The sequence below is a fragment of the Hoplias malabaricus genome, chromosome X2 (assembly GCF_029633855.1).
Source record: "Hoplias malabaricus isolate fHopMal1 chromosome X2, fHopMal1.hap1, whole genome shotgun sequence".
NCBI lineage: Eukaryota > Metazoa > Chordata > Actinopteri > Characiformes > Erythrinidae > Hoplias > Hoplias malabaricus.
Window position 1 is genome coordinate 38575722 of NC_089819.1, and position 12855 is coordinate 38588576.

General features: G+C 40.0%; 1 protein-coding gene across 1 annotated transcript in view; it reads left to right on the forward strand.

The window, feature by feature from the left end:
- The window catches only part of LOC136677004 (SUN domain-containing protein 2-like), a 42054-nt gene that overhangs the window by 3429 nt on the left and 25770 nt on the right, over positions 1-12855 (forward strand). Inside the window, exons 2-3 of the mRNA XM_066654347.1 lie at positions 5665-5788; positions 5965-6092. Coding sequence (XP_066510444.1) covers positions 5665-5788; positions 5965-6092 — 252 coding nt within the window. The remainder of the gene's footprint in view (positions 1-5664; positions 5789-5964; positions 6093-12855) is intronic.

Consider the following 12855-nt stretch of genomic DNA (forward strand, 5'->3'; position numbering starts at 1 on the left):
CAACAGCTTACTGGTTTTTACAGCTGGTATGCAGAATGAGAGAGGAGAATAGCTCAGACGAAAAGCAAGTCTATGTCTGGTTAGCATGAAGAATACAGCAAGTAGGGAGACTGATGGAAGGAGAAATTACAGGAGAACAAAAGAGTCTGGAAGAGAGTGAAAGTGAAGACAGGCACTGAAGGAGAACATAAAAGAGATATAGGAAAATACTGGAGGAGAAATTAAAATTACAAGGAGAAAAATCAAGAGAGAGTGGAGGAGACATTGAAAGAGACTGGGGGAGAAACTGAAAGACTGAAGGGAAGAGTAAGGAGCAGTTGGAGAAACTGTAAGGCTTGAGGGAGAGACTAATGGAAAGACCTAAGGGTAGACTGAGAAACTGGAGGAGAGACTAAACGACAGACAGGAGGAGAGACTGATGGACTGGAAGTGAAGCTGAGAGATGAGAGAGTGGAGGAACAAATGAAATTCTATGGCTACATTCACATTACAAGAGTCATTTATCAATTCTGATTTTTATTTGCTCAAATTTGACTTTGCTGTCTTGACGCTTCATATTCATAAATGTAAGTGGCCTGTATGTGTTTAATGTGAATGTATCTGTCTTTGAAATGCCATGCATGCACACAATGATACATTATGCATGTTGGCTCCTTCATCACCAACAGAAACGCGTTTTGCTCAGGAGGACATCAAAACGCTCATTGACTGTACATGATCAGGACACGAAAGAGAAAAAAGGCAGCTGGCTGAATACCAAATGTCTCCCTACACTCTTTGTAATGCACACTGTCAAAAAATAATGGTTTCTGCACTCACATAGTGTATGTCAAATTACAAAACAGTTTATAATCAGCCATAAGTGTCACATCTTCTAGTCAAACTAGTGCACTGTCTTTAGCAGCTTTAGTTTTATAATCTTTGAAGGGCCCTATGTAGGGAATTTGGCCCTATTTAAGATGCAGGTTAAGCCTCCCCTCCATGGTTGTTTGCCACACTGCCTGTGCTGGTTGAGGTGAAAGATTTGGGTGCATGTGTACAGTCAAAAACAATCCAGTTTAGCTGTTCACATTCATGTTGCGTTACACCACCTTTCCTTTTAAATAAACTGTATAATAGAATTTGTAAACGTTGTGTCCACTCACTGTCTACTTGTTGGTCCACTTTGTAGATGTATAGTCAGAGACCGAAGCTCAACACACACTAACACTCCAACTCTGCATCAATGTCACCGCAGAGCTGAGAATGATCTTCCACCTAAATCATACCTGTTCTATGGTGGTCCTGTGGGTGGTCCTGACCACTGTAGAACAGGGTAAAATGGGGATTTTTAAAAGTATATAGAGCAGTAGATAGACTGCAGTCTGTAAGTGTAGAACAACAAAGTTCTCCTGTATGGTCAGTGGAGCTGATTAAAATTGACAGCAAATGCAGATACCAGGTATGTGTTCTAATCTAGTGATAATTCAGTGTAATTTATACATGCCTTTCCTTTGCATAATAGTGTTTCAGATTGCATTTCTTGACACAGCTGCGGACTCTGACAGCAGATTTTTAAGTACTCCCATCCCCAAGTGGCTATATGTATCACTGTAAAATGCCAATTCCTTATGCAGTGCCATCTGAGGGCAAGACGGTCACACTCATTCAACATCAGTGTCCAGCCTTACCCTACATGGAATGGCCACTCAATATTTTAATAACATTATGAACACTGTAAAATATTTAAATTCTTTGAAATTCTGAACTTTGACAATTATCTCATGAAGTCATGAGCAATAACGTATTTTTACTTGTAATGACTTTTATACTTCTTGTATATTTTTTACTTGTAATGACTTTTTATATCCACCTACTCAGTGTAATAGTATGGCATGAATTTTCTATAAACCTTTCACTTTTATTTTGCCCCTGCCTTTTTCTGATGTGTGTTGCAGGCATTAAATTATAAATGTGTATATACTTGGGGAGTGAAAACTTTAGAAATCTTTTCTATGTATATTTGTCAGGTAAATAAATGTTCAAGAGAATAACACATTTAACAAAACTTTTCTGCAAACGGTTTTTGTGCAAAGAAAAGGATTCCAGTGGCTTCACTGACCAACGTTCATAAAATAATTTATGTAACACTAGATGGGTTTCTATCCAAAAGGTTTGTAATATCTGAGGTTGCGCAGTACAGGGCTGCTTCATGCAATATTCCACATGCGCAGTATATATGAAACAGCTGAAAGTCAGCGTTTATTCAAAAAGCTGTTTTATAATCACTCTTTTGCTCATTTGCACTTTAGAGTCTATATTTTCCACCTCATCTGAAGTAAAACTCTTTTTGCGAATCTTGGGTGTTTCTGCAAGCTTTTGCCATTTTTATTAATGGGATAATACATAATTAGTTAATAATTTGTTGGATGTGCACACTCCTGTACATTTCTTGTGTCTGTTTCTTTGGTGAATAATCTTGGATAATTAATTAGAGCCACTCAAATTCTGTTTCTAGTTCTAGAAATTCTAGTTTCTGAAATCAGGATTGAAAAATATATTAAATATATTCAACACCATTTGAACTTTCAGAATTTTGAAAGAATTGTTTAAAGGTGGCATAATTCAAATGAAATGCTTTTTGTAAAATTCAGATGTTCTTTCACTGTTTGCTAGCTCCGTTTGGGTGGTCTAATGGAAACTGGTCTAATGTTTCCTGGTGTCAGTAAACAAGCAAAGAGCTTTATTTAGGTAGGAACCCAAGTTAAATTCAGGAGGCTGCTAAATGCATGCTAGTAAACTAAACAACTTGACTGGTGTTTCTGTGGTAAATAAAACTGAATAACCACTTACAGACAAGTTAAACTTGAGCCACTTTCAAACAACCGTCTTTCGTTTCGGACATACTGTCCCACCTTAAAGACGTTGAGGTTCTGAATGTAAACAAACCAGAGAGAACTGCAGTCCCCCACTTTTGTATTTGGTAGAAATCAGTTTGTATTCACTGTTTAAATTACCACGGAAACACATTTGTAATTCCAGTTGTTTAATTTTGTAGCACTTTCGGTAATGTAGTTAGCTATCTCCAATTTGGAGATATTTCCAACTTAAGTGATTAGAAACAGCAAAAAATATATTAATATTACACACCTATGGTGCAGGAGTAGAGCAAAATCAATGTTTTTTAACGTTTGAAGCTATATTCATTGTCTAAAATTCTCCAGATGCTGTTTCTGCCATCAGCAGACAGAAAGCCTTGCGTACTGGACTGAGACTGATTTATTTATTAATTTATTCTTTAAATAAACTCATTTACAGACACTGGGGCTTCATAAACACATTAGACCTGTTTCCAGCACACAAACAGACTGGAGAGCTAGCAAATGCTGAGAATTTATTTTATGAACGTTCCCTTTAAGGCGTTCCCTTTAATCCTTTTTGTGAGACTTGTTCATTTAATGAGGGAAATGGAGCACTCTGCTGCAGTGTTGAGATTACTTTAGGCTAGATTTGGATCAGTGTTGCCTTAGTAGTCACATGCACATATCACTCTTTCTGCAGTAGTGCGGGCCTGAACATTATTTTTGGTCACAATTCAGGATTAAGACAGAGAGAGAGAAAATAGGCTTTTATGCATTAGAGTTTGAATAGTATCTTTGTGTTCTATGGTATCTTTCTTTAAACCTGGCCTAGTTTGCACCAGTTATGTGGAAGGTGGCTAGTTTTTTCATAATGTATAGCCACAGATTTAAATACTGCAGTCAGCAACGTTCATGCAACCACATGGAAAACTTTAGCAACTGCCTACAAACAAACTTGCATATCTAGCAAAACTCCATCAAACATATGGGATAACAGCAACCACCAACCAATACATTATCAGCACACATACAACCTACTGAAAGACCATAGCAATGACTTGCACCATCCTAGCAACCTCTTCAAAAAAAAAACCTGGGGGTTCATTTTAACTACACCATCACAAATATTTACTGCATTTTTAAAATATGTTTACATCCAGAATGATATGTGAAAGCAAGGACTTCTCATGGGCTAATCCAATGCTAGCAAACAGCGGCGTACAGGTTTGGATTAGCCAGAGATTAGAGATTACAGTATTAGAGATTAGAGGAGGCATATGTCAGCAAACTGAAAGGGTATGGTCTGGGAAAACTGAGTTATTTTATTTCTTTATTTATTTATTAAATAATTATTTGTGTGTGTGTTCAATATCTTATCTGTCCGACAGAGTTTTAGGGCTGAAGAATTGGAGAAAAAAAAAAGATTCAGGGAATAAAGTCAGAATTTTAAGAAGAAATGTCAGAATAATTCTGAGAATAATGGCAGAATAATTTGGAGAAAAAACGGCCAAGAATATAGTTAGAATATTTGACAAACACTGTTTTGGGATATTATTTATTTTTATATGTATACAGACAGACCCACAGTCTGGGTGCCATAAAGTGAGTTGTAAAAGAATGAACAGGATTAATTATTAGACGCATTCAAACGGGATGGTAAATAAAGCCATAAGTGCAGCCCCCTTCTGCAATGCATACGGCTTAATTTATTGTACAAGTCCATAAGCTGTAATGTGATGGAGCCTCGTGGGCACGTCAGAGTTCCATTGTGATCCATTTTTGTGATGATAATTTTATCTTGTGAAACTAAATGCTGTCTTCTGAATATAAAGGTTCTTGCACTGATTCGGGGTTTAAATACTAATCATAATCTGGTCCTGAAGTGGCAGAGGACTGAGTATTTATTAATGAAATCTATACCATAGTTTGACAGCAATACACTGCGTTCCTCAATTACGCAGTGGTTGTGTCTGCCCCATTATACATGCAGCGAATTATTCCGACATTTTTCTTAGAATTATTCAGACATTAATCTCAGAACTCTGACCTTATTTTCTGAATCTTATTTATTTATTTATTTATTTATTTTAATGCCATGGCCCTAAATCTCCATCATACATCCGAGTTATATATTTCAATGGAATGATTCTTTTTATATATTTATTTTCATTAATTTAGCCTTATTTATATTATTCATAGCCTTATTTATGACCTTCTAACATTGAGCACACAGTGTGTGTGTGTGTGTGTGTGTGTGTGTAATTTGAGCTGGTTCTCTCTTTTACCACCATGGTGTGGTTAACGAGGGTGTGCCTACTTTCCAGCCTTCGGGTTGACTATACCTGTGTGTGTGCGCATGAGAGAGGAAAAAGCAGTTTTCCAGCAGGCTGAAATATTTCATTGTTAATTATGACTAAAAACTATAAATTGTGATGTGCTTATTTTCTGACAAGAAAGAAAAGATTTCAGATGTTTTCACTGATCAGCAGGTGATATCTATCTATCCAAACTTAGGATTTATTGCCTGCAAGTTGGCAGAAACGCATGATTTTTCAGATGTGTTACATATTCTTTTATTTATTTATTTATTTTTAATAAATAATACAGTTTACAAGATATGCAAGTCCAAACCATGAGAGATTTTGACATTTGCACATCGCACACTTTTAAATATAAAAGATATCAAAACTGCATAATATTAGGCCAGGGTTATGTAAGTTAACTGTGGTTTTTTGGTAATGTATTTTTCTTGAATGTGTTTAGGTTTTGCTTGTGCTTTTAGTTCGATTCCTTTAGTAAGGTTTTTGTATTTCTTGTCCCACAGAGACATCGAGGCGGAGCTCAAGGTTAGCGACAAGTGGCTACTATCCCCATGATGATGATGCTGCCAGCACTAGCTCCACCGGGTCCACTGGAGGACAGATTTCATACAGAGAGAGCCCCGTCAGGTGTGTGAGAGCGTCTGTGTTTGTTTAAAAGTGAGAATATGAGTATGTGTCTGTGTGTTTGTCTCCATGTTTCTGTGTGTGACAGGGCTTGACATTCAGTTTTTTTTTTTTTTTTTTGAGGAAATCCAAAAAACTGGAACAGAAACAACTTTCTTTCTCTCTCACTACACTATCAGGGTGTTTAAGAGGAAGACGGGTCGAAAGGCTGGAGGATCTTCTCGAGCCTCAAGTCGTGGCAGCAGTGTTAGTGGAGTACCAAGCAGTCCATACCTCAGCGAACCTGTTACAACAGACAACACCATTGGTCAGTGACGCTGCCATTCACTTGTTTGTAATTATATTGTATCTTATGAGATTTCATATTTTACCTATGGAGCGAACGTATTATGGTGCTAAATCATTTTGCTGCATTTAGGCCTTGCTCAAAAGCCATTTTTTTGTGGTCAGTGTATTAATGGGCTGCAGGAGACATCATAGTACAGTGTAGCCAGCATATTGGGGTCCTACAGGATAGCTCCCGGACCCATTTATGTAAACAGAGTTCTAAAAATACAGAATGTAATTAGACGCTAATTCAATAGGAAAGCTTTATAACTCACTAAAATTATTTTTGACATAAAACGCACTACATGACTGCACAAACTGTTATTTTATGACAGACTATGCCCTGTGGAGGGTGTGGGGAGACATTTGGGATTCAGCCTCTGCTTCAGTGCGGCATAGAAAAGTTCACTCACACTTTCAGACAAGGAGAGCTACTTTATTAAACTTTTAGCTAAACCAGAGGGATAGCTGTGATATGATTCAGACTGAAGAGCAGAGAAGTGGCCGATGTGCTAACAGATTTCCATTTACTCCTATGGCGAAAAAATGCTAATGTTGCTACCTGATATTAACTGTCTTTTTCTCCTCATTATGCAATACAATGTGATCCTTTACCCTGCTGAGGCAATGAGGTGATAGACTTCTGTGCTTCTGGGTGTTGTAAGACTCTCCTCAGTGCAGGGAGAGGAGCTGTGTTTGAGAAACTTATTTGTCATTTCCATTCATTTATATTTGTGCTGCACTAATTTTATAACAATATTCAGACATTGGATTTGGAATATAAAAAACTTTTAAAAGTTTAAATACCCTAAAAAATAAAACATAAATAAAATCAGTGTTTTTAAACAAATTGACATAATGACCCCAGAATAGAGAAGCAAGCGGAAACCAGGGACCAGAACAGAGTGAATGGCTAAAATATTTATATTCATTTTTAGGTAAATAAACACACAAGTAAACACAATGAGCCACATTAAGGCACAAATTTAGGAAATGTCCATATATTATACAATAATTTTATAATATAAATATTGTGAAAGGCCTAGATGCAATACTAACTATCATATTTTAAGTACAAACTTATATTGCTGCAGTACTAACCTGTACAGCTACTGTACTTGTCTATTATAATATATAGCTATATATTATATATTAAGTGTTTATAACTGCAGGACTATCTTGTTTGGATACAACACTAATCCAACTTCTATTTATTATATATAAACTTAAAAATAACGTATTTATTTTATATGTAGTGGATGTTGGTCATACACCCCGATACATATATATATAATTTTATAATTTGTTTTATAGCCTTGACCTTATTCAAACTCCTCCAACCTCTGATATTTGACTTAATGATATTAATTAAGATTTATAATTGGTTTAAGCAATTAGAACATTAATAATTAGTTTGAGAATGAATAATAATCATGCTAAATGAGTTCTTCAGGATTTTCAGAAATTCTAATGAATAAATTGCAAACACTGTGACTTCAAATAATGAGAGTTTTATTAATAAAAAGAAGATATTTAGTTAACATAGCACAACCTTGTAATCTCACGGTGTCCGGCAGGGGGAACTGATTTTGACCTTAAGGTGAGCTAGACACTTCTAACTTGTGACTAAGGTTACTAACTAAGGTTTAATTAAATGGTAAATTATAAAGAGGGTTTGTTTAGACATCAGCTACTGAAAAGGTGTTAAATACGCTAGCTTACTCGTTCGCCGTTTCACCGAGCCGTCGCGTCCTGTTGTTTAATCTCCGTGTCCCGGGGTGTTCTCGTCGTTCCCACGTGGTGAGAAGCAGGCCCGCTTATGGAGGATCTCTTTACAGTCGATTTGAAGACCCTCGATTCCGAGCTGAGCTGCGTCGATCGAGATTTCCCTTCTTCGGTTTTTCACAGGCGTAGCTGGTTTTCCACCGTAGTGGAAAGGCTTTTTCAGAGTATTAGCTAGTCTCGTTGTTCAGTTTTCCAGGATTGATGTCTTCAGGAATCAGCTTATAACGTTAATATATCTGTTATCGATTACTCAAACGGTTGATACCTTACTTTGGCCACAAATAAGTTTCACCCGCCTTGATCATTCGTGAGATCACACTTCGATAGGTAATAAACATAAACAGGATTAAAGGAAAAGAAAGATATTCAAATTATTCGACTTATTAGTTAAACTTCATACTCTTAGCTAATTTCGAGACGTCTCTCGTAAGCTTTTCTGAAGTCTCTGAGAGGGTTCCTTTGTTTGTTGTCGGCGTCCTCTCTTTTCCAGTTCCTTTCGTGGTCCGTTACTTCTGCAGAGTCCTCGCGACTCTTCAAACTTCGAACTCCTTGTCTGTCTTGCTGTTTGGCCTTTTCAAGGCTGGCGCGGTCACGCCCTAATGGGAGGCGTCCTCTTTCTGATTGGACGCGAGTCCAGACTCACGTGACTCTCGTGAGGGAGAGAGAGAGAGAGAGTAGGAGGAGGGGGTTTGAATCTGTGATTCATACATAAGGAATATGAGTTTCTCGTATCAAAATTCTTATACCTGTTATCAACCTATAACAATGAGTACATTGGACTATTAATATCAGACATTTACATAAGGTCCCATCTTGAGTACATTGTTCACGTCCAATTCGTGATGATACGCTGAAAAATAAAACATTAATCCATTTTCTCTCATTCAGAGATAAAACTGATCTTTGTAATAGAAACAATCGGCATTATACATCATTTCATTAGAAGGTAGGCATTCATCTGAGGGTACAGAAAGTGACATTCATACGTTCGTTTATACACAAATAACTCAGAGATCGACTATTTTCGCTATTGTCTTGCGGCGACTCCGAGCGAGGTGTAGTTCCGCCAGTGTCCATTTGGTGTCGTTGTTAATCCGTGTTTCAGCTGTTGGTTCACGGGAGTTCACTCGAGGTCACTTTGGTTTGAACATCTGTTGATCTCCGTGAAAGATAAGGATTAGACATTTAGGTGCCATTGTCATAAAAACGGGCCGTAAAAGCTCTCTTCTTTGTTTGAGGTTCCTGTCTCTTTAAGTTAGTTATCTCGACAGTTCCTGTTAGTTAAAAGAGAGAAGGGGGGTGTTGGGGCCATGTGTTACTTAAAAGGGTTCTTTTGATGTCTTTAGATTGGTTGTGTGTGTGTGGGGGCTGCTATGTTGCAGACGAAAAGTCTTCTGCAGACTGGAAAAGTTTTAATTCAAAACTTTTCATTTCTTGATTGTCCGATATTCATATTTGGCTCATACTCCACTACATTCCCCCCTTTCTTTTCAGTTTTATGGTTCGTCAGGGATCATGGAGCTGAAAAGAACTTTTGCTGTGGAGGAAGGTGAGGTCAGCAAGCATATTCAAACACATTTCCAGAGCTGATGTATTCCTATTAGTGTATGGGTGTATATGGAATGTGTATGTTTGCATGCTGAAGGGATCCTAATTATTTAGGGGCAGGTCTTGTTCAAACGCAACCTCGAGAGCTGATTCTTCGACATGGCCTTCGGCTTCATATCTAAAACTTGGGGGTTCACCTCTCTGGGCTCTCTTATGTCTAACGAATTTGACCATTTTATTAGACCAAGTTTCTAACCTGCTCTGGAGGGCTCGAGTGCGTTTGAAATAGAACCAAGCTATACCAGAGGTCAAAAGACATCCTAATCCTACCAGGGTAACTAGTAAGGTGTTCGGGGTGGACCATGCATAGGTGACAGGCTGAACTGGCCATAGGGGTTGAGACGATAGTTCTCTAAGAGTGTTATCTATGGGGGTTAGGTCAATGACTTGGGTTCCCTCATATTCTAGGCGAGTTAGTGTTTTAGTATCTAGCTCGATGGTGTGTTTGGAGAAGAACTCTGAGATTTCTACGTCGCTCTCATATCGGTCAGGGTTTAGGTGATACAGGGCCAGGTCTCCTACATGTAAGATTGCGTTTACGGGGACGTCTACCCAGAAGGTTTGGCTAGGAAGGAGTACCCTTTCTGAGGTGTCATGTTGATCATAGGTTAGTAGGGCCTCTCTAAAGGGGGTGTTAACCAACCAACGATTTCCAACAATTTCAGCTTGAGTACTGGTTACCAAACGTCGGGGCGTGACGACTACCGGGCATTGAGTATTACTCATCATAGGCTTAAGGCCACAGATCCCATTTGCGCTGTCACGAATGAAAGGTTTGCTAGGGCACAAGTAGTGAATGTCTTTAGTGAGTGTGCACATAAGCAAATTGGGTACCAGATATAGGTCAGGGTTATCGTCTTGGTATGCTACAAGAGATGTTGTTTTCACACGAACGTAGGCAGAATCTTGCCAGAAACCAACGTTGACAACATCTTTCAAACGGTATATGTTCTCAGGCGCCATTATGGGAAGGTTAATAATGAATGCTAATTCTCGGTCTTGAGGATTAACATAAATTGGGATGGCGCTACCTAAGGTATAGGCTAGGTGGGCCTGGAGATCAGTAACTACTTCTCGAGTTGCTGTGGATAAAATCTCCTGTACTAAGGATAGGGGCACCAAGTAGGGAGGGATTCTCCCCATGGCTAGGCTATCTACAGAGGAGCTGATTTCTTGTAGCATATCAGACAATAACATATTCACAAGCTGGATGTGGGCAAGGTCAAGTTGTACTACTGAAAGCATGGAGTTAACCGTCTGGAGCGTTTTGTTCAAAGCGACACTGTGAGCGTTGAGCACTACGACGGTGCCACGTAGGGTTTGCCCAATGGTTTGCAGGTGCTGCTGCTGTTTGTCTAATTGGGTTTTAATGTTCGGAATTTCCGCTTGCAATTCCCCTACTTGACGTTTAACAGTGGCTACATTGACGGCATTGACGGCGGACGTTCCGAGACTCAGTAGTGATCCCACAGTTGCAGCTGCCATTAACAATCCGCCTATGAAGCGTTTAGGTCGTTTATTAAAACCATTTAGTTCTGATTGCGTTACGGTAAACTTTTGTAACTGGCGGAGCATGTGAGTTACGTCGGCTTCAGCATGGCTGATAGCTTCCTCAGTCCATCTAACTCCATTCCGGCCAGTCTGCAGCGTGGTTATCGGTAGGTTTTTGCTACACGCTTCGGCGGGATTCAACCGTATAAATACTCTCTGGGTATGGAGGCGGCAATTAGTGATTAGCAGTCCCGGCTGGTCTTTCAGTATTATTCCTGAGTCAGGACCTGGTTCAATCACTTCAGGGAGCACGGCGGTTCCTAGGGAGCCGACGATCAGGAGAATGAGCAGCGGGGCCATCCTACCGGAAGAGATGCTCATGGTTAGATTTAGGGTATTTATGGCGAGTCGTTTAGACAAATTATAAGAAATTTTCACGATACCCCCCTTTTGATAAAATTTTCCTAGGGTAAGCACTCTATAATAATTGACGATGAGGGACTAGGGTCTTGCACCCTGAGTGTCCTCAGTCTGGTTAGAAGCTCGTTGCCTGTTAAAGAGTGAGAGAAAAAGGGAAAAGGGATAGGAGAACTAAGGTGTGAGTAGAAGGTTATAGTTGTTTGTTAACTAACACCCTCCCTGCCTTTGGTTCTGCCGTTTATGATCTAACACAAGCGTTAGTATCCCCTACAAGTCCCATGGGGGTTGTGTGTGGTCGGATTTGGTTGCGGTGGACCCATTTGAATTCAGTACTGCCCCGAGCTTTGTTTATTTTGATCCTGTAAACAACGGGGGACAGTTTGTCTGTTATCTTGTAGGGACCGGACCATCGGGGTAGGAATTTGCGGGCCAAATTCCCCCCTGTTTTTTGCGACCTTCCAACAGGTTGGACAAAGATGTAGTACCATACCTTGTCCCCTATTTGGAGTTCATCGTGGGATGCTTTGTGATCGTAGTACGCTTTGCGACCTTCTGCACTTCTTTCCAGTTTCTGCTGGGCAAAGGCGAAAGTAGCTTTGAGGTGTTTCTGCAGGTCCTCCATATACTGATGAGTGGTGTAGGCTACGGCTATGCTACCTTCACCTGGCTGATATAACAGATGTAGAGGCAGAGTCATTTGTCTCCCTGTCATCAACTCAAAGGGTGAGACCCCGACCGCGTCGTGTGGGGTCGCCCGTATGGCCATCAGTACGAGGGGAAGTTTGACATCCCAGTCTCGTTGGTTTGCTGCTACGTACTTTTTCAGTATGCTAACAACAGTTCGGTTGGCTCGCTCTACCTGACCTGAGCTTTGAGGATGGTAGCTAATGTGAAGGCTGGTTTTTACTCCTAAGAGTTGCCAGAGCTGCTGCATGACCTCAGCTGTGAAATGTGTCCCTCTGTCAGAGTCGACACGGCTGGGTAGGCCAAACCGTGAGAAGACATGGTTCATCAGTAAGTATGCAGTGGTTAACGCTGTGTCATTCGGTGCGGGGAGGCATTCTACCCATTTAGTGAATGCACACGTGACTGTGAGGAAGTACTTGTTACCTCTTACTGTTCGAGTGAGTGGTCCAACCCAGTCTATCTGGAGGTTTGACCAAGGGAAGGATACTCCTTTCTTTTGCAAGGGGGCTCTATGAAGAGGATTCGAGGGTTGAAATTGGCAACATACCAGACAGCCTTTAATGTAGTCAGCCACATCTTTTACCATGTGGGGCCAATATGCCACCTGCTTGAGCGCATGGTGTGTTGCTTTGACCCCTTTGTGTCCCGCAGATGGGGAGTCATGGGCGTGCATCAGCATCACCCCCCTGTGGCACTGAGGAACCACGAACGTAGGTGAAGTGTGCGAGTCAGTGGCATGAACTAGCAAGCCT